This window comes from Varanus komodoensis, unplaced genomic scaffold (genome assembly GCF_004798865.1).
Source record: "Varanus komodoensis strain SLA01 unplaced genomic scaffold, ASM479886v1 scaffold3, whole genome shotgun sequence".
NCBI classification, from domain to species: Eukaryota; Metazoa; Chordata; class Lepidosauria; order Squamata; family Varanidae; genus Varanus; species Varanus komodoensis.
The window spans coordinates 45,973,133-45,995,601 of record NW_025335761.1 but is presented as its reverse complement, the minus strand read 5'-3'; the positions used below and the strand labels follow the sequence as shown (position 1 = coordinate 45,995,601).

The window sequence follows — 22,469 nt, the reverse complement described above, 5'->3', positions numbered from 1 at the left end:
GGGGTCGGAGGCACTGCTTTGCAGTGGTTCCGCTCCTATCTCAATGGCCAGTTCCAGAAGGTGGTGCTGGGGGACTATGGCTCTGCGCCATGGCAGTTATGCCATGGAGTACCGCAGGGGTCCATTTTGTCCCCGTTGCTGTTCAACATCTACATGAAACCGCTGGGAGAGGTCATCAGGAGGTGTGGGCTGCGGAACCATCAGTACGCTGATGATACCCAGCTCTACCTCTCGTTTTCCACCAATCCAGGTGAGGCAGTGGCTGTACTGAACCGTTGCCTGGCCGAGGTAATGGGCTGGATGAGGGCCAATAAACTGAAGCTCAATCCAGACAAGACGGAGGTCCTGTTGGTTGGTGGTTTGGGCTTCGGAGAGGGTGAACCTTGTTCTGAATGGGGTTGCACTCCCTCTTAGGGACAAGGTCCGCAGCTTGGGAGTGCTCCTCGACCCAGAGCTTTCACTAGAAGCTCAGGTGACAGCAGCGGGAGGAGCGCTTTCCTCCAGCTTCGGCTGATTCACCAGCTGCCCTCCTATCTGGAGTACGACTGCCTCGCGACAGTGACACATGCACTGGTGACTTCCCGTCTCGACTTCTGTAATGCGCTCTACGTGGGGCTACCCTTGAAGACGGTCCGGATACTTCAATTGGTTCAAAATAGAGCTGCCAGGCTGCTGACGGGGACTGGGCGTTATGGTCACATGACTCCAGTTCTCCGTCAGCTTCACTGGCTTCACATTGAAGTCCGGGCCCAATTCAAGGTGTTGGTGATGACCTATAAAGCCCTAAATGACTTGGGTCCTAGTTACCTGAAGGAGCGCTTGCATCCATATATGCCCAGCCGCCCCTTGAGATCGGCGGGGGAGGCCCTTCTCCGGGAACCCTCCGTGAAAGAAATTAGGAGGGTGGGGACTCAGAGGAGGGCTTTCTCTGCGGTGGTGCCTAAGTTATGGAACGCGCTCCCCAGATAGGTCCGCCTGGCGCTGTTGTTATTTGTTTTTTGGCGCCAGGCGAAGACCTTTTTATTCAAGTGGCATTTTAACTCTTAATATTATTGGATTTTATCTGGCCAGGGCGGCTTATTTTATACTGTATTGTTGTATTTTTAATTTAATATTCATATTTTTAATTTATATTATAATTATTTTAACTTAGTGATGTAAGCCGCCCCGAGGCTTTGGCGAATGGGGCGGCATAAAAATGTTTTAATAAGTAAATAAATAAATAAATAAATAACAATAAAACAATAAAAGTGCCCCCTACCTCATCTTAACAGAACCCATAATTTCATAAAAGGCATACCACATTCTATTTTAAAAAAAACATTAGAATACCAGCAAAATAAAAAGGTCTTCACCTGGCGCTGAAAGAAATATAAAGAGGGTGCCACGCAAACCTCTCCAGGGAGCTCACTGCAAAGTCAGGGTACCACTCCTGAAAAGACCCCCACCCTTGTTGCCACCCTCCTTATTTTCTAAGGAGGGGGCTCCCTCAGAAGGGCCTCACCTCCAGATCTAAGGGGCTGAGTAGGTTCATATGGGAAGATGCACTCCTTTAGATTCCCTGACCCAGAGTCATTCAGGGCTTTAAACACTAATGTGAACACCTTGAAGTGGGCCTGGACTTCAATTGGTAACCAGTGGAGGTGGTAGAGTACTGGCTTTATAGGGCATATCTGCCAGTCCATGTCAGCAGCCTCACTGGCCTATTCTGGACCAGTTGAAGTTTCTGCACCATCTTCAAGGGAAGCCCCACATACTGCACATTGCAATAATCCAGGTGAGAGGTTACCAATGCATGATTAACTGCTGCCAGGTTCTGTCTGCCCAGATTTGGCTGCAGCTGATATATCAGCTGATAGAAGGTGCTCCTGGACCCTGAATCCAGCTTCAATTCCTGTGATAATTCAGGGTCCAGGACCACCCTCAAGCAGTGAACCCTGTCCTTTAGGAGAAGTGCAACCCTATCCAGGACAGGCAAGATATCGTCCATCTGAACAGACGATCCCTCCACCAACAGTGTCTCCATCTTGTCTGGATTAAGTTTGAGTTTATCAGCCCTCATCCAGTTCATTACTGAGACCAGACCACAATTCAGAACTTATACTGCCACACCTGCATCAGATGAAAAAAGAAAGGTAGAGCTAACCCTAACCTCAGCCCCTATCCTCTGATGACCTCTCCCAGTGGTTTCATGTAGATGTTAAAGAGCATATATATAGGAGTAGCAGAATACTGATTTTTTACCCCTATTGACACAAAGAAGTTTGGTTGAAAAAATGTTGCCTTATTCTTTTCCTATGATTTAGTGTTGATTTTTTTCATACTATATATAACCTTCTTTAACAGAACTGCTAGATCACTTAAACTGTAGAAAGTCCTCTCCCATTTCTAAATTTTTAGGATCCCAGCTTTAGAAATGTGTTGGACAAAAACAACTCCTATTTCCATATTACTCTTCCCCACCGTTGGCTACTTGTTTTTGCCATCCTTTGGCTGAGGAAAGTACCAGTGGCAAAATGGATCCATGTCTGATGGATTCAAAATTGGTTCTGATCTTTTTTTGTCATACACTCCAACTGTTTTGCAAAGTAGGTTCTCAAAAATTAAACATTAGGAGTTCATTTAATGTATTTCAAATGTGCTTGCTGTATCAAAGTTACAGTTAAAGTTGTTGGGGTGGGGGGGGGTTTAAAAGAAAAAGTGCCTGTAGTGGTTCTGTCGAAATAGGATACACATGCTATAGCCAAAACATTGCTGATTATGTGAGAGATTATATTTAAGCTTTGGAACGTGGCTACCGTAGAGACATGCTACCACAAGATTTTTTTCCCACCTGCCAAAACTTGATCTAAAGAATTGTTCTGCCTGATTAAAGAGCTAAAGCCTCTAACTCCAGGGTATTATTCAGTTCTTTCACATAATGGTCTCTGGTACAGTTTAACATTCCTGTCTGCCATTTCTAAAACATGCACACGCTTGTGCACATGCTTGCTCGCTCTCTCACACACACACACACCCTGCTAAGCAGTGATTAAATAAATACAACAAAAGGTAATTAACTTGTAACAGGTGTGAAAGTAACATTAGGTTGCTTGAGCCTTTTCATACTGCTAATTTTTGCGGTACAACTGTTGTTCACATTGTTGTTACTGCTGAGAAATATATGCATATAAACTGGACTAATCCAATGCATTGTAAGTGTCTTCAGTCTAGCTATGCAGCCTAATAGAAGTGAAAATGAATCACAATTTATACATGTAGCTGTAAATAACATTTGACACCTGGGTGACTTGGAATACACAGTCCCTACCCATAGGCTGAGACCAGCCTTTCTAAACCTAGTACTCTCCAGGCTTATTTTGGGCTTCAATTCCCATTATCCTCATTTGTCAGAAATAATGGATGCCATAGTCAAAAACATGTGGGAGTACCAGGTTGGGGGATACTGGCTTATAGTTCAGGAAATGTTAACAACACCAAAGAAACAGTCAGAAAATGGAAGAGGAAGCAGATCCTATAGGAAATGCCTGAGGAAAATAGGAGCCATAGTTTCCCTTGGGGTGGTGGTGGTAGGAAGTTATTGTTCTGCTCATGTAATATACATTTTTTAAATATTCCCAATAAAAGGTTTTCTTTACCTGTAAAGAGAAGGACTAGGGAACTCTTCCACGGTTTCTGTGTTCTCTCTCCCCCCCCCCATTTTAAAACAACCTGCTTTGTTACTTCACCCCAGGATTTTTTCCAATCTATTTTAAACTTTTGTCTTAAAATACAGAAAGCACTGTGCATGTTCCCAATATTACCCCAGTCACTCTGCTTTTCACACGTATTTTTTCTTTCCTCTCTGTCAGCATCTTTGCCAAAATATTAGAGTGCTTCCATTTGTATGACGCACTTATCTGTGAAGTTGGGATTCAGAAAATTAGAATGTTTAATCATTGTGTTTGGTATATTAATCTTCTGGTTTGCTAGTGTTCAACATTTCAGACCAAGGGCTGACTTTTTATCCCAACCTGACTTTTGCAACACTGCTTAGATTAGCTATGATTCAGTTGAGGATCACTGTTCACCAATTTAGGACTGGTATTCACATTTCATTGTTTTTGTTCTGTGATTTCCCTGTGTCCTACTGCTCCACACTGATCTGCTAAGAAGGCCTTCATGTTGAAGAGAGTTGTGGGCACATTCATGAGTTTACTTTTTCGTTACACAGCGCTCTTGATAAGCAAGCTATGGCTGCATGGTACTAGTAAAAATAGCTAACTGCAGACATGCTGTTTTGTGGAACCTTTAATAAATATCCATGAACACTGGGGTTCTTCAGAACTTTAGTTACAGAAAAGTGCAGTCTGCATATGTTTGATTTATTGCACTGTTCAGTGCAAGAGGATCATGGAATTTGGATCTGTTGTTCCTTATCTAAAGCAGTTGCATACTTGATCACAGTTGTGAATCGAATTGCTCTCTCCCTCACTTTTTAAACAGCACACAACCCCTTGCATGGTATTCAGAAGAGGGGCTCTGTGTGCGATTGTATTGCTGGCTCTGCCCTCAAGGTCAGCTGCTTCCCCTGCCTCCAATATTCACATGTAAGGTGCGTGGAAGTTTGCAGACAAAGATCTCTGTGCTTTTCACCTGCAAACGCTTAATACCTTAGAGGGCTTACAGTGTGTGCCCTCATGATCATATCTCCTTTTTACTATTAACATGTGAAGGAGGCTAAAGAGAAGCAGGAAAATGGCATCCTTTAGATCTGGTGGTTAGATAGCTTCATGATAAGGCCAACCCCACCAAATTAACCTTTCAGAATGGTATTACATTGATATCTATCCCCAACCCTTTTGCTTTGCTTTGCCTTTTTTTTTTTTTTTTTTTTTTTTTTTTTTTGCTGTGCTTTTTGCTTTGCAGGAACTATTTTGCTGCAAGGGAATATGTAATTTTGCATCTGTACCAGATCCTGAGAGAATATTATGAGGCAGGTAACATGATCTATTAATGCTGAATCCCCTTGTCTTTTTGCAATTTTCATGGGGCTAAATCTCTACTGTCTCAAGTGACCAAGAAAGGTCATGTCTGTTTCCAAAGCAAAACTGGTTTGTTTTTAGATTTGCTACTTATTCTGATTTATTTACTGCCTCCAAAAGTTTCCATAGGCACAACTCTAATAGATGGCTGACTAGATAATGTCAAAGCAGTTGTTTTCTGTAAATTTATGCCTTTTATTTCTACCCCTCTCTCCTTTTCTTTCCTCCCGAGTTCTCCCATGGTTATTTATAACACAGAACCAAAAAGCACCACACTTACCATTCTTTTTTTCACTAGGATATTTCATGTGATCCAGAAATAATACATAGTAAATGGAAAATAAGAGTTTATTTCAGGGTTTGCTGCTAATATACTTTTTGCTTTCTTAAGTTGTTGATTTGAGAAACATTTTGTTGTATTGCAGTTCTATTTATCACTTTTTAGTGGCTGTAGAGGCTTTGTAGGACAGCATGATCTAGTTTTACTTTTTCCCCCTGGAATCAAAAATGACAGGCCACCCATCACCACTGATATCTGAGCTATTTTAAACCAGTTCTGATCCACTGTGTCTCTTTGATTTTGAATGAATTGAAAAGAACATAAGCTGTACTTTCAAAGGAGCCCTGCTATGGTTCAGTATGATGCGCAAAATTTCTTTTTCAGCCTTCCCAGATTTTGCGAAGACAAATCAACTCTACTCATGAGCACAACACAAGGCAGACAGTGCAAGAGCAAAAAGCAGCTGCCGATCCCCATGAGTTTCTATGTTTGATCATATGAAGAATTTAAAGAGAGGAGCTAGGGAAATATAAATCTTTTTTTAAAATATTGCAAAATGTAAGACTCCAAACACCATCAATTAATGTATGTTGGGGGACATGCTCAGCTGCCTATATTGATTCATTCGTTATATTTTTATACTGCCCAATAGCCAAAGTTTCCTGGGTAGTTTCCAAAGATTAAAAATCTAACAATTCATTATAATGTAAAGTGAAACCAGTTGCAATCAATAACAAAAATCCCAGGACCTGTTAAAAATCTCAGCATGTGCTGTCAGATGTCTGGGAACAGAGGAAAGATTTAAACTGGTACCAGAAAGATGTGAATTGTGGCACTTGGAAGACCTGTATTGTGCTGCCTGAGAAAAAGGGGAGAGGTTTTAGGCACATAATCGGGCCATGCCAAGGTCCAAAACAAAACATAAATTCTATGCATGAGATTGGATCCAGCCAGGATGGAATCAATTCCATGAGCAGACGTAAGGAGCTGGAACTGCTCCCAGCAGCCTCAGATCCTGGGAAGCGCTCAAGGACAGATTTTTAGGTGGTGTAACAGGCTGCAGCAAGGAAGAGAGAGGGAGAAACTCCAGAGTGACCTGTCTTCCATGGGCACCTCAGCTACAGGTACAAGACCTGGAACAGGGATGCCAAAACTGGAACTTGCTGCCATCATCAACAGGAAAACAAGTTGAATCACCTAGGTCTCTTGGGAATGACTGCCTAAGGATCCCATTAGGATCTCTATAATGGATTTTTTTTCCAAACTCCCTTTTAATCCTTAGGCGACACAGAGCCAGATTACAAGCATTAGTCACCACATTGCATGACACTTGGTTGTTGAATTAGTGTTAACATAACCAATAATGTGGTTATGTTATGTGATTATGTGGCTTTGGAGCCTCTCCTCTTTTATCCCCGAAACACATAGTCTGGATTTGGTGCAAACAGCATAAAAATTTTATTAGGTATTCAGGAAAAAGTACAGAACAGGTAAAAGATTAGTCAGATTGAGAGCACAAAGCAGTAAGCACTTTAAAGTGGCAATTCAGTGGTAAATGACAAATAAAATAGAAATATTGTCTAGCTAGCACAGCTTTACCTGGTTCTTTGAAGATGCATGGTCTCTGTGGTAAAGGTCCTTTATTAGGTCTTCCTCTGTTCTGCTTTTAAGGAAACAAAACTGGGCACTTGTACTAGAGAAAAACCTTGGTGCCTGCATCCAGCTTTTCTACTTCCATGGAAAGTTGCTGTTAGCACCTGTAGTGAGAAAGACCTTCTTCAACTTCCTTTTCCAATGGAGCACATCTGCTTCAGTCCCACCCCATGTGCCTGGGGGAAGGTTCCAGAAGAATCTCTTGCTTTTTGTCTGCTAACTTTCTGGCATTGGCTCATTCCCAGGTCTGAGATACACTCTACAAGTCTTCATTGTGTAGGCACCTGGGCAGTTTACTATTCAATAGGTTTGCCAAGTGGAGACACCTCAGCCAGCATATCTGCATTGCAGTGTCACCATCCATATGGCCTGGCCTTTTGCTTTAGCAAAGACTTGGAACTGGGAAAAGGGAGATTTTTGTATCTTGGATTTGGATAAAATGGAGCTAGCAAGGTCTGGCTGAGAGGGTCACTCCAGGCTGACCATTCAGTGTTAGCCAGTAGGACATCCACTAGACTGTAACTGGATTTAACCCAGACTTTACAAGTGTATGCTTATATTTCACCCGAACTGTGGTAAAGCTCTGCCCCAAATTTACTACCCGTTTTATATTAGTATCTTGTTTTAAATTAAATGTGTTCACTGAATCTTAAAAAAAACCCTTCAGTTTTTAAAGCTTTTGTCATGTTTAAAGGAACTCCAGTTGAAAAGTTTGTCCATCAAAGAGGATTTTAGGAAATCCTGGCAAATTTTCATACTCAGTGGGATAAACAGCCACGTTGTATGGAAGAATAAGCAGTCTTTTGTGCCTAGATTTTGTGGAATATAAGAAGGGAACAAAAGCAGTTACTCATGCAATGGATTTCTCCCTGCTCCCCAACTTCTCCAGTTGGTTAGTAATATAAACATACATATATTCCTCTCATTTTCTATATGGAAAGTCAACATTCTTAATCATACTCCTATTCAGCACAAATGCACAACCCAAGCAAAGAAGGAACAAGAAAGAAAGAGTGTTTCAAGCTGAAACTGCTTTGATACTTTAAAAAAAGTAAGCCATGTTGACCAGCTGACAGGCACATTTGCAGTGAATTCATTATTCATGGAGACTGAAGAAACAGGTGCTGGGTACAGGATGTTCTTTCAGCAGCAACAAAACAATTGCCTGGAAATAAATGCATCCTATTACATAGGATTGGAAGCAGCAGAGAGGGGAGGACAGATTACTCTTTTATGATTCCAAAGCATATGGATTAGGGTTGTCACCTGATTAAATGTTCTAAAAATCTCTTTCATTTATTAAATCGGCATATGCTTGCATAAGAATGGATGGTTCTGGAGGTAAACAGCACTGCATTTTTGTCTTGAGAGACCTGCACATGTGGAGGGGTTGCTGCTTCAGGGGCAGAGTGCATGTTCTATCTGAAGATCTCTGGCATCTCCAGTTAGACAGGTCTAGCAGTGAGTGATTGGGAAGTCTTCAGCCTGAGTCCATGGAGAACAGACACGAGCTATAGCAGTCGATATCAGATGAAACAGAAAATAATATAATCTTTTTTTACAACAGCTTTCTATATTCCATGTTGCAGGAGGACCCATCTTAGAAGAGGCATTCCATCCTATGCACTTTGAAGTAAGAATGCCTCTTACTTGATGCCTGTCACCTGCAGTTTTTACTAAGTAATTATATTAACAAGATTTAATTTATTTTTCAAAAATCTGCCTGATTAATGGAGGGCATCTATGTAATTGACTGAAAGTCACTGGGTTGAGTTAAATCTAACCAACTGATCAAGTCAGTTTTATGGTATTGGAAGAGTATCATGTGAATTACATTCATCTAACAGAAGAGTAGTTTCTTGAACATTGCTGTCGTTCTTTCATATATCCTCCAGCATCAGAAGTTTTCTGAAGTACTCACAGAGATAATAGCATTATTTCTATAGCAAGTATACAATTAATACTATAAAGTTAATATTCTTTATATCCTTAATTATCACAGCATCCTTTAGGACTAGGAAAAATTATATTAACATTAATTATTTTGCAGGTATTATTTTATTTTATTATATTTTAGCATGCTTTTCAGACAATTGTTTTGTCTCCCAAAGATTCGCACATCAGTCTTTAGCCCAACCAATATGTTGTCATGAAATAAATGGTAGTTGTGTTTACCTGATCTCAACCACGCTGGCACATTCTTTTTCTTCCTTCAAATTTAAAGGAATTGATTGGTATGTTCATCAAATAGCTGAAATTACTGTTCAAAGAAAGAACAAAACAAAGGTCTGTAGAACCAGGGACCACCTTCCTTATTTCTGCTTTGATTTAAAGTTAGAATCTGCTCATCTAATACCACTCAAGGATGATACTGACTATTGAGAAATAGCAGAAAATATTAACCAATTATTGTGTCAAATTAAAATTGCAATTTAAAACTTACTGTTCTGTTGTTTAAATTGGGGTGAGCAATTTGGGGGCCTCAAAGGGCCCTGTTGATCCTTGAATTTCAGCAACAAAATAGTTGGTTCATTGCCACATTTCAGTGGCAAATTATCACGGTGGCTTAAGTAGACCAATTTAGCATTCAAGCAAGATGTGCATCTTGTATTTATGCTAAATTTAGCCTTTTCTAGGCCACTGTTGTGGTTTTCAGTTGTTTTGCTGTTACTGTAGCAGTGGCAAATTGAGGATCTCAGGGACCAGACTGAAGGCCAGAGTGACTGTGTGCTGCCCATCCCTGCTTTAAAAAGCAAACCCCCCTCACTAACTTTCACTGGAATACCATGTGTTTTCATTATCGTGTAGACCTTTACTCAAAGCAGTAGCTTGACGTGGAGCACATATTTTCACTGAAGAAATAAAAGTGTGTAAAGAATATCAGGACAGGGCTGTGGCAACCTGAAAGGAGCTAGGAGCCAGGAACTAGAAGCTGTACAACAAGACAGTAGTTTGAACTGAAGAAGAACAAATTGGGACTAAAAAGCAAACTAAAGAACTAAAGGATGTGTTTGTTTAGTCCAAACAAGTCAGGAATAAAGAGCTGGTTGGAACCAGAGGACAAATTCCTGTGCAGGACACAGGAACGAAGCAGAAGGAAGGCAGTGCATTCAAGGGTACAGAATCTTGACATAGCTTAGTAAGACTGTGTTAACCAAGCAAGGTTCAGCTGGAAATGTTGGTGTTCTTTCCTGTTTAGAAGTAACCGGCGACCAGCCTCAGTGGGCGGAGTTATCCAGGTCCAGAAAGGCCCAAGTCCAGAAAGTTTTTCACAGAGGGTTGGAGCACACTTCACCCTGCTTTGTTTTGGCCTTGAATGCAGGCAGCTGTTGTTGCTTTATAGATTGTGCAGAGGAGCTGATCCAGCCCGGGCCCTTTATTAGACGTCCTCCTGGATTGCAGTCCTTTTCTTGCCATTCAGATTGCTGGTGCAGGGCCCGTGAGTGGCACACAGAAAGATATGGATCCAGATTCAGAATTGGCATGCTAGCAATTTGTAAAAGAAATCAAAAATTGTCTTGAAGTTCAGAGCTATACAGAAAAGGCAGCATGTGCCTTGGTCCTGTGAAGGTTACAGTCCAGTGGTTTGCCACACAGAACAACCATGCACAGATGGTTGTGACATGTCTTTCCACTTCAGATTACCAGTGGCTTCTCACCTGAGTGAAAGCTCCTGAAAAGAGAAAAGGGTAGAAACGTTGGGGTGGAAAGGTTTGTTTTATAGCCAGGTGTATTTAGTCATATTGAGCCTTCATCTGCAGTCTGACGTAGAACAGCTCAGTCATAAATACTATCGCAGCAAAAATTAGGCCCTTGGGGATATTGCCTCATTTACCATGTTCTTGTTCTCCAGAATCAACGCAGTGGTATAAGAGTTTAACTCAGCTCCCAAAACTAAGCTTCTGTTACATAATTCACAGCAATTAAAATCCTTTCCTTAGTTTCAGTATTGTTTATACCATAACATCTACAAGATTGAGTGATTGATTTCATGTAGATTTTATGCCACTCCTCAGTCCAAAAATAGGTTTCTGGGGTGACTTAGAATCAGTCAATAAAAGAGAGTTTCTGCCTCTGCAGATTTAGAATCTGAGGATGCATGATACACAAGGAAAAGGGGATGGGGAGGGAAGAGGGGAAAATAGATTTTTAGCAGGACTGATGGAAAATGCTGAAGATACTATTTTAACTCCTCCACCTGTTAAAGTCAGGCTGGTTCTGGGAGCAAGGAAGAATATGACGGCAGTTATATTAATGTGCCTAGAAATGTAGACAAGGCCCCCATTTTGGTAATGTTGAGATGTCTTCAGTTGTAGCTTTCCAAACATTTTTTAGCTAAATTTGAGTCTGCAAACAGTTGAAGAGACAAATAAACTTAAGTCTAGAGAGGGACATTAAATAACTCATACAGAAAGGAAATAGATTGTCTAATAAATCAAATCCTAATTTATACAAAACAGTCAGGGCCATGGTGAGAAGTGTCTAGATTGTTGAATTTAGCTATGTTTCTTCTCTGAAAAACTGCCAGACTGTCAGCTCTTTCTCTCTCTTTGATTTACCTTATATTGCAGTTCAGATTCTTTTGTCAGGCCAGCATAAATCCAGATGAATTAAACTGTCATGAAGCAAATTCCAGGATAACAGCTCTGAAGCTTGGTGTGGAAAGATAGGCCTGTTACTACACCATGAGTTGTTATTTCACTTATTAGGTTAGATGGCTTCTAAATTATCCAATGATAATTCCACACATAGGACCTCTCACAACCATAGAGCTAAAGACTCGGCTTTTGTGGTATGAGGCAAGGCTGGTCCCAGCTGCTTTTGCTCCGTGCCTATAGTTTTCAACAAAGGCTGCAAATTAGTGGCTGTGTAACTGGGCAATTGTTGGTGCCTTGGCTACCTGTCAGAAACTGGTGGTACCATCTTAGTTGGTCTTCTTAGTTCTCAGTGGGCACAAGGCCCAGTCAGATCAAAATAACCTGGTTGTTTCAAGCCCTCTGACTCCCTTGTTATGGTGCAGGGGCTAGAAACATCCATTTATGCCCAAGGTGTCAGAAGACACATCTGCTTCCAGGTCTTCCCAAGTTATGAACAGGTAGCAAACATGAATCCAACTGTTATCTATTTATTTAAACTGTATTTATCCATGTAAAATGTATTCAAAATTTTAATTTATATTAGAATGAAGGCTGTAGCTCAGTGGAGGGTCACCTGCACTGCATGGAGAAGTTTACATTCCTGGCCTCGCTGCTCAGAAAGGGATCCATAAGTAAGTGATGCACAAAACTTTTGCCTGAGGCCCTGAAGAGCAACTGGTCATCAAGCAGACCATGCTGGGCCCACTGGACAACCAGTCTGAACTGGTATTTGAATCCGAGATATGTCCCCAGTCCCCTGTATTTAGTGGTATATATAAGGGTATTGTTCTCACCAGACCGGTGATTACAGTTACTCCAAGAGCTATCCTTCTATGTCTTCTGGTGAAACTTCTTGAGCTTTAACCACTGATTAAACCACACTGGTGCTGGTGATAGCAAGGTCTTTATCTCTTGCTGTTGTGAATAATGCAAGGGCTTTGCATGTTGTGTGTCTTCAAAGGAAACCTCTCAGCTTGTAACAGGTACTGTACAGTCCCTTAAGTCCATTGTCAGATCGAGGTGCCCACTGAAAGGATCTTGTTGTTAACATCCTTTCATAAAAGGGATTGCTTGTTTCCCTTTGGCAGGATTCAGACTGCTGCCCTTCCAGTCTGACCTTTCCCCACTGAGCTGCTCTGGTGGGAAGCACTGTCTCTCAAAGGCAAGATGTGTGTCCAAAAGAGATAATCAATGTACTATCACCCTGGGGAGCATCTTTGTAATTATCACCAGCCTGTCCAAAAAGGAATGAACTTAAGAGAATTATCATACGTTTGACCGCGGCTGAAACGTTTCTGTTCTTTTCCAGGTAGAAGACACCTCCTGGGTTGATGGAGGTATTGATATGTAGCCCTTAATATTTTGGTGTTTCTAACTGATGCTAACGTGCATCAGTACTAGCATAAGTAATCAACTTGCAGCTGTAAGCTGCCAAGAAAATGCTTTAATGTTTTGCTATACAAGAGCAATGAGGCTTTGCAGTATTCTTCTTTTTAATAACAAAACTTTATAAAATTAACTCACCCAGTGGCTTTCATAATATAAATAATAATGCCTGGAATTTCTTCATCCTGTCTAGTGGCAGACCATCTCCCCAGTCTTATTTCTTAGCACAGCCATTTCTGAAACTTGTTATAAATACGATATCAAATAAATAAATATTAGTACTTCTGTGCCACTGAGCTCACTCATCATTCCCCAAGCATTTTTGCCATAAACAAAACAGAACAAGAGCCAGAAGAAGAAAATACTGCTGCAAACTTGCCATCCCATCTATTGACAAATCTAAAAGGAAACTACTTAATGCTAGATTGCTTTTGACAAATGAATGCTGTCAGTAAATGGTAAGAGTCTATACCTATTTATTTGAGATTAATAAATTACTAGTATACTAGTATAGGGGTATAATTTTGGCAGCTTAAAATTTCAGTTAAACCTTTATTAATTTGATACAAGGACTTCTGCTTGGCCAACAATGGAGTTAAAATGACCCACATAACTGAGCTTAACAATATTCAGCTACAGTTAACTCCTACAATTTGGGAAAGCTCGTTATCACCGTAGGCTTTAAAAATGAATTAAACCAGGCTATTTGGTTACAACCATTGTAAAGTAATGGAAGAATGTGTGTTTTTCGATGTTCCACACGAAACTATTTAACAATATTATGATGAATGCCTCTTATCTCCACAGCCTCAGAGATAATATTTGTTATATTGACTTCCTAACCATTCCAGATGTCAACAACTTTTATTCCACAACATTTTCCATGGAAAAGATAACAGTAACATATATTGCATCATAACAAAGAATTGCATCATTGTCAAAGAATCTCAAGCATCACACACCATCCATAGATTGGATGCCTTCATTCTGTTTGCCCAAAGCAGTCCTGGCAGTCCTTGGGAAATGTAGCTTTTCAAAGCACTACGGAAGAAAATAGATTTCCCAAGGTTTGTTTGTAAATTTCAAGAGGCTGTTGGCTAGCGACTGTTTGAGGTATCTTTGCAAGACACCCAGGGAGCTTCAGCAATTGGGCAGTATAGAAAAATGTAATAAATTAAATGATTAGATGAATGCTGTTCTGATTCAGGAATGCAGTACTTATTTTTAGAGCTTAGTGCTTTTCTCATTACTCTTTGTAACTCTGCGTTGTCCCAAATGGCCATAATCAATCCTTTCTTGTGAAGATCCTTGTAAACTTTCTTCTTGTGTCAATTATTAAAAATTATATTTTTATTCCATATAATAAAATGTAGAATATTTTTATTTATGGCTTTTGAAGGACACAAGGGGTCCAGACTTGGTACACTTCACCCAATTAAGCATGACAAGGATGAGGGGAGCAAACTCTGTTTTATTCTTGAGAATAAGTCAGATCACAGCAAAAACATTCCTGCCATGAGTGCTGATTGGCACATTCAAATACAAGTGGTTCCCATGCTTACCTGGGAGGCTGGGCTACCTGGGGGGTTGGGGCTGGCAGCTCTGGCGGGACTTGCTCAACCTCTGGCTGCATGGAATGCTCCGACTTAACTTGATGATGCTTGGGATGTGACCAGCCTGCCTGGGCTTAATGCTGGCCAGCCAGGTATGTCCTGCACTTTGAAATATGTGCAGTACTATCTACATAATTGCTAAGGGGGAAATCCTGTGTATGATGGATTTGGAAAGCAATCCCACAAGTCCCAGCTTGCAGTTAAGTTGTAGGACTTATTTCTGTTCAACATATTTAAACATGATTGCCATGAATGGTTTCTGCCTTCCAAAGGAATGGTCAATTAAAATAGTGCTAAATATGATTATCAGTATAAAAATACTGTATCAGAACCAGTACCACATTAATAACAAGAGAATGTGGTTTCTGTTGTATCACAGAAATACTTTCTGTCCATATATGTGATTGCAGTCATATGATTGATTGGGCCAAACCAGGAAAAAAAATATTGAAAAGAATAAAAGTAAAAACAATAATCAAATCTTTCATCTGTATGCATTGATTGCTTTTGTTCTTTGTTGGTTAACACCTATGGAAGTCATCACTTTACTGAGAAACAATGGCAGTTACTGTGTCCTCCTATGCCTCTAAAACTTCTCAATACAGTCCCTATTGTAGTGTTCTGATATGGCAGGGAAGGGAGCTGGATACAGAGTTGTTTACTGAAGTCTTGGATTCATGGGACATAACTAGGTCTTACTCTGTTTCATGTGGGATAAGAAGAAGCAGTGAAATCTGCTGTCAAATGTTTCCTTTTCTGCATTTTCTCCCTCATTTTGTGAAGCCATTTGCTTTCCCTTTGAGCCTAGAGGGATGGACAGGAGAAATGTGCTTCTTTCATCAGTAATTTGCAGATAAAGGTGACAGTAAATATGGGATACCTTATTTCTGCTTTTAAGTTGACTAGCACCATCTCAACATTTCCACAGTTAACTCTGTGGAAGCATCACAGTGACTTTAAGAATACCATCATACAGTCTACAGCTAAACTCTTTTTTTCCAGGAATCTCAATAGTATACAGGATGGTGGACTGCAACTGCTCAGTTTGGAGAGAAATATGCTTAGCACATGTTCATGGTCCTCTCCCTATTGTATAATGCAAGAATGTAACCTCAAAGCTGCGGCCAGATCCAGCCCACCAAATGTGGCTGGGGCATAAAGGGAGTTGAAGACCTTTTTTAAAAAACATGTATAGGATTGCACCCTTAGGCTATCCATGTCTGCTACTCCTGAAGATACTCTATTACCTCCAGCATTAGTAATTTACCTCCAGTATTGCCTCTGTGTACTGGATGCTGGGGAATACAACTAGGAGGTTGCTCTTGGACTTGTGCGCTGATTGTGTGCTTCCCACAGGCAGGCAGTTGGTCATGGTGTAAACAGAATGCTGGACCAGATATGCCTTTGGTCTGATTCAGCAGGTTTCTTCATATCCTCTTTAAGTTTAATGAAAGATCAACTGTCAAAGTTCTGGAGAATTCAGAATGCCTCTCCCATCCTTATCTTCATCCTCATCTCTCCCTTGTGTCTGCTGTCTCCTGTTTCTGTGTGGTCTTCTCCTTATGTCATTATGCTAGGATCTGGTCATATTTCATTTCAACTTCAAGGCTTTTCTGCTCCTTTCTCTTCACTTCATACCAATCCGTCATCTGCAAATGGAATTATTAATTGCTCATAATAAGCTCTTCATTTTTCATTAATTTCATTGGCAGGTCTTCTATTTATATAATTGGTTAGTTTTGCTATTGTTGCATATTCAGCTAACTTATTTTTCCATTCTTCAATAGTTGGACAATTGTCTGCTTTCCTCTTTGATGTAATTGTAACTCTTGCAGCTGCTATCGTATATAACTCTATAGAATACTGTTTGGAAGAATCTCTGGTATAATACTCAGTGACATGTTCTTAGCGTTCATAGAAAAATTAATATTGGTAATTTTCTGCATTTCTGCATGTATCTCTTTTCAATGTTTTAAAATTTTATCACATGTTCACCACATACAGTAGAAAGTCCCATCTATTTCTTTACATTTCCATCAATTTATCCATTTTTAATCCAAACTTACCCATTTTCTGTATATTTTTCAGGGTAATATACCACAGAAAGTACATCTTATACCAATTTTCTCTTAATGTCTGACCAGTGGTCCATAGGGCTTCCCGTTGATGGGGAGGTATTTCTACTTCAAGGTTCTGCATCCAACTTACCATACATGTTTTAACTTGTTACGTTTCAGTATCATAATTGGAGCAATTGTTTATAAATTTGTCATAATAAATTGTGTTTTTAATGTTTAATTGTCTGTTCAAAATCCATCAGGTCTCATATTGTCCCTTTTCCTGTTTGAAGTTCCTTTTTTAATCTTAAAACCACTTCATAATAAAGAAGCCATTCTATATTTTTTCTTTTGCCTTTTAATTCTTGTCAAAACTTGCTTTGTCCTTGTTTATCCATCATGTCTCCATATATTACAGTATCACTATTTTTCCTTAAGTATTTTCCATAGTATGCTTCTGCCGGAGACAATTCCTCAGAGGAGAAATTGGAGGGCTGATTCTCCTTCTCATGCGTACCAAATTTATATTAAACCATCGCTTAAGTACCTGGCTATTATTTAGTGTCAACCTTTTTTTTTAGCCCATAAATAATTGTGTATTCCATCATCAAGATCCATCAATAATTGTGTATTCCATCATCAAGTGACATTTCCAATGTCACTAATCTTTCATTAAAATTAAAAATCCAATCTGTAATCCAAACCAAACCGGTCAAATAATAATACAGCTTGATATTAGGTACTGTGAGACTACCTCTCTTTTTTTCATCTTGAAGAACTTCAAATCTTATTCTTGGTTTGTTTGTTTGTTTTTTTTTACCACTCCAAACAAAAACATTCAATTGCCTCTGCCAGTCTTGAAAAGTTTTTCCCTGTATAGAGATTGGTAATAGCTGGAATAAGAAATTCTACTTAGGTAAAACACTCATTTTTATAATGGAAATTCTTCCTCTTGAAGTCCTTGCCGGTCTCTGAGCTACCACTACTGAGGGTAGGAGTCCATCGGATTTTCTTAGCTCTTTGTCCTAAGGCAGACTTGCACTGAGGATGGGTGTCTGGTCAGAAGTAAGTCCAATTGTTGCGTAGAAGTAACTAGCAAGGCTGGCCTGCATACACACAGCCTGTACAACCAGTGCGCAAGTGGAGTTCTGCTTCAGCACACATGACTTGCAGGCTTAGAATATTTTGTGCAAAAATAATTCAGCACAAAGAAGAAGTCCACTAGCATTCCCAAGCATTTGCTGACTTGCTCTTGGCTCGGCTCACTTCATTTGCTAGGCCAGGGAAAAGCACAGGAAAGAAGTCCAGCAAGCACAAGACAACCAGATTCTAGCCAGATCTTTGCATCCATAGCGTAACGCCAGCCAATGTGTCACTGAGCCTGCGGACACCGAGGCTACATTCTCAGGTACATAAGCAAACAACATTTATTACTGACCCAATTTTTAGACCATTTTCTATATAAAGGAAAGGCCTCCCTGACCCAAATTAGATCTATGACTGAGATCCATGGGCAGTGGCAAGACCAGCTAATACACCCATTTATCCAAGTGGTGTGGCACAATGTGAATGCTGAACTTGTGCAATGGTATAATATAGAAATAAGTCTTCCAAGCTTTTTCTCCTTGTGTTTGCAAGTACAGGTTCTCAAATTAATGCAAGTCAAGGAACTTTCTGCAGCAAACCTTGTAAATATTGTAGGACTGCCACTTTCAAGTGCTGGGTGCCTGTTTTATCATGACAATGTGAAGAGAGCTTTGATGCTTGAGAAGCTTTAATTTTGTTTTAGAGCTTTTTTTAAGGTCCAAGTTAACCTCAAAGCACCAATTTATCTGTCAGCCTCCTTTTTAAAAGGTTACGCAACTGCATTTGTCTCATTAAATGCATTAGAATAAAAGAATGGCCTAAGGTTCTGAACTCAAGAGCTGCACCCATCCATATTTTACTCCCCCTGATTCATATAGTGAACTGATTTAATTTTTGTTGGCCAAACAGGGATCTGGTTTGGATGTAATGCTAAACTCTGTCTCAATGTTATGTGCATGAGCTCAGCCCCTCCTCCAGTTCCACTGTGAAGAGATTAAAGTTCTGCTTCTGCTTTCAGTTAACTCTGGTTTAGCTTTATGTCCAAGCCCCAAACTGTGATTAATCTTAACCGTGACTTAGAGAAACAAGTCAGGGTTATAAACCAGGATTTGAAATTTATTTGTTTCTCTAATTTATAATTCCTATGGATCTGTGTCCAGGTTCAGGCATAATGAGTAACCCCAATTAGTTTAAAATACAAGTCAAGCTCCCAGATTCCTCTTTGTGGTTGTGCACATGAGACCAAGGCTTCTTTACGCTACTCTAAACTGTGGTTTAGCATTAACTGTATTTTGTCTGAATAAGGTGGCTCTAACAACGTACTGGCAGCCGGAAACTAATTTGTGAGAATAGTTTAATGCCAAAGATACAGACCCATGGCTCTTCTTCCATGAAAAGAAATGAACATAAATTAAAGGAAGAGGAGCCATGATCTTTTGGACTTTGTGACTCCCTAACATTCAGTGCTTACACAAGTAAAACCAACAAATATATATCTGCCCCTTAGAATCTGCCCATATATGCCCAGCCGCCCCTTGAGATCAGCGGGAGAGGCCCTCCTCCGGGAGCCCTCAGTGAAGGAAATTAGGAGGGTGGTTACTCGGAGGAGGGCTTTCTCAGCAGTGGCGCCTAAGTTATGGAATGCGCTCCCCAGAGAGGTCCACCTGGCACCGTCGTTATTTGCTTTTCGGCGCCAGGCGAAGACCTTCTTATTTAAGCAGCATTTTAAATGTTAATATTATTGAATTTTATTCGGCCAGGGCGGCTTATTTTATTTTATTGTATATATTTTAATTGTTATTGTTTTAATGTATTTTGTATTATATTTGATGTTGTAAGCCGCCCCGAGGCCTCGGCAAGGGGCGGCATAGAAATGTTTTAATAAATATAAATCTGAAATATAGTTTATAAATAAGAGCAGGATTGCCTGCACTTCTGCATGCTTTGAACATCAAGTACAAGTACAGTTAAGCTGTTTTAAAAGTAGCTGCCTTAATTTAATTTCTCCCTGCTTCTTAAGAAAAACCCATAAATCCAGCTGTTTAGGCTGTTGCTGACTTGGGATTTTATTTTGCACATGACTTGGCTTACCTAGAACTCTTTGCTTGGCAGAAAGTGTTACAAAGTGTACTGTCTCTCCAATTCTTCGGTTTGGGTTATTAATGGATCTATGAGGGGAGAGGGGCCAGGTGCATGAACTTGATTCTGAAATCTCTTTTGGGGATCCCTCTCTCTGGATTTTGTTTCATTTATTATTGTTTTAGTACATGTATACACCCCTTTTCTTCCACTGCAGTCAAAACAGTAAGATATAAAATAGTGGCTTGTGTTCTAATAGACCAGATGCAAAGGGAAACAAATGATCAGAGAAAACATTTGGGTATCAGAATGTTCCACTGTAAAACATTGTAAAGGCTGGTGTTCAAGTAGGTAGGTACACTAAGGGGGGCAGCGGAAGAGTGAAGGGGTGAATAAAAGAACAGGGAAACATGCGCCCATTGCAAGAAGTGCTGCTTTGCTGTCTTTGCCCATCTGTGCTACTTGGAACTGCACCTTCTTGCTTCCATTTCTGAAGATCTACTACAGCTTATGGGGGTAAGGCCCACGTCTGCGTTATAGGCATAGTGACATATGTACATTGGTTTATACAGGAGTACTCCAAATGGCAACAGTGTAGAAGTAACTGCACCTGTCAGGGTAACTCTCTCAGTTCATTCTGTGATCCATCATTCACTTTTCACAGTTCTGTATATTCTGTGCTGCTCAAGAATGTTCACCCATCTTTTAAAACTAAAGCCAATAATAGATCACTGTTAAATAACTCTAGCAATAGCTTCCATTGTGTTAGTCCATCATAGCAAAAACAGCAAAGCATCTGTAGCACCTGTAGATAACACATGGACCACAATTGATTGATTGATTGATTGATTGATTGATAGTTTTGTAACCTATTCAAAAGGCTTGAAATGAAATGCTCCCTTCGGTTGGCAGTTTTAGATACATGCTTCAATAAAGCAAAGGAGAGAGAATGTTGCAAACAGTGGGGTCAAACAGAAATGTGGGTTTTGTTGAAAACCACTAGTGCTCTAAACTAAATACATACATGCTATTTGAATCTGGTCTCTCTTGTTTTTCAGATGAGAGGATTTGTTCACCACCATTTATGGAGTTGACAAATGCATGTGGAGAAGACACTTTACAGCAAATAAAGAACAATGGAATTGCATTCCCGTTCAGTATGTCAACAGACCTTACATTTTTCCTAAAGGGAACTCTTGGAGAACTAAAATATTCCTATAACCAGAGCAAGGAAAGGAGCCCAAAAACCATTCATTTTCTCTTGCTTTTGCTCTCTCTCTCTGGGTTTAAAACCACCCATGACATAGTGTGGCAGTTTATTGTACTTGTTCAGAATAAATAAGGTTAGCTAGGGAAGATCCTTCATGAGAACAGTAGGAGTTGTATACCAGGTTGTATGTGGGTTGGTGCTCATGTTGAACTTGTGAACAATTCCAAACACAATAAACAAGTACTGCTAGGTAAAATGTTTGCATCATTCCTTGTAGTGACAGATACTAGCCCTGACTACTTCTGAATAGACATACAGAAGCTTGCCATGCTTATTTATAAGTACAGTGGTACCTTGGCTCACGAACTTAATCTGTTCCAGGACTCTGGTTGTGACCCAAATTGGTCATGAACCAAGGTAAATTTCCCCATAAGGTTCAGTGTAAATAAGGTTAATCCGTTCTGTAACCATTTTTTAAATCAGAAAAATGTGAAGCAAAGTGACAACAGCAAAGATCGCGGCCATCTCCCCACCCCAACCCTGAGCACAAGCGCGGTCATCTCCCCGCCCCCGCAGCACGACCGAGACCGCGCCTGTCATCCCTGCAGGCGCCCGTCATCCCGGCGTGCTGGGGGGTGGGGGGAAAGATGGGTGTGATCGCAGGCACACTGGGGAAGGAAGAGACGGGTGCAAACGGTGTGCTGGGGGAGGGAGAGATGAGCGCAATCTCGGCCAGCTCCCCCCACCCCACCCTCAGCACAATCACAGCTATCTCTCCACTTGTGCTGGTTGGGGGGGTGGCCAACATTGTGCCCATCTTTCCTGCAACAGCATGCGTCTGATCACACATGTCTTCCCTGCATGAACGGAACTGCGATCGCGGCCATCTCCCCGCTTGAAATTTTTGTTCGTGACCCGATTTGTTTGTAAACCAAGGTGTTCATGAGCTGAGGTACCACTGTAGATACTCTGCTCGTAGCTTCCTATTCTAAATGAGTACCAGTGAATTAGGATAAGGGTAAAGGAAGATTTTTCAGCCCTGCCAACTTTTCCCTGTGTCCTCCCCCACCACCGGGATGTGGTCCTGAGAGCATCTTTCAAAAGGACTCTGGCCCCCTGTAGAGGAAGTCTGGCTCCATCTAGAACATTCACCCGGATGAGTTAATGATGTTAGTAACATTAATTGGGTGGTTTAATGAGCTACATTAGAAACTGCTCATTAAGAATAGCAGTGAAATGTTTTGAGTATTCCCTGTTCCATGTATTCACAACTTGCATTTCTTCTCTCTCTCTCTCTCTCTCTCTCTCTCTCTCTCTCTCTCTCTCTCCTTTTTTTTCCTATTTTCTTTTTTGTGCTCATATAGTTTGTAAGACAAGAGTGGCCCATGGAACCAACTCTCATGAGGTGAGCATCTGCACAGGACTCAGATCTATACTGCATAGT

General features: G+C 40.5%; 1 protein-coding gene across 1 annotated transcript in view; it reads left to right on the top strand.

The window, feature by feature from the left end:
• The window catches only part of ITPK1 (inositol-tetrakisphosphate 1-kinase), a 143,712-nt gene that overhangs the window by 103,739 nt on the left and 17,504 nt on the right, over positions 1-22,469 (top strand). Inside the window, exons 5-6 of the mRNA XM_044437244.1 lie at positions 20,874-20,972; positions 22,390-22,430. Coding sequence (XP_044293179.1) covers positions 20,874-20,972; positions 22,390-22,430 — 140 coding nt within the window. The remainder of the gene's footprint in view (positions 1-20,873; positions 20,973-22,389; positions 22,431-22,469) is intronic.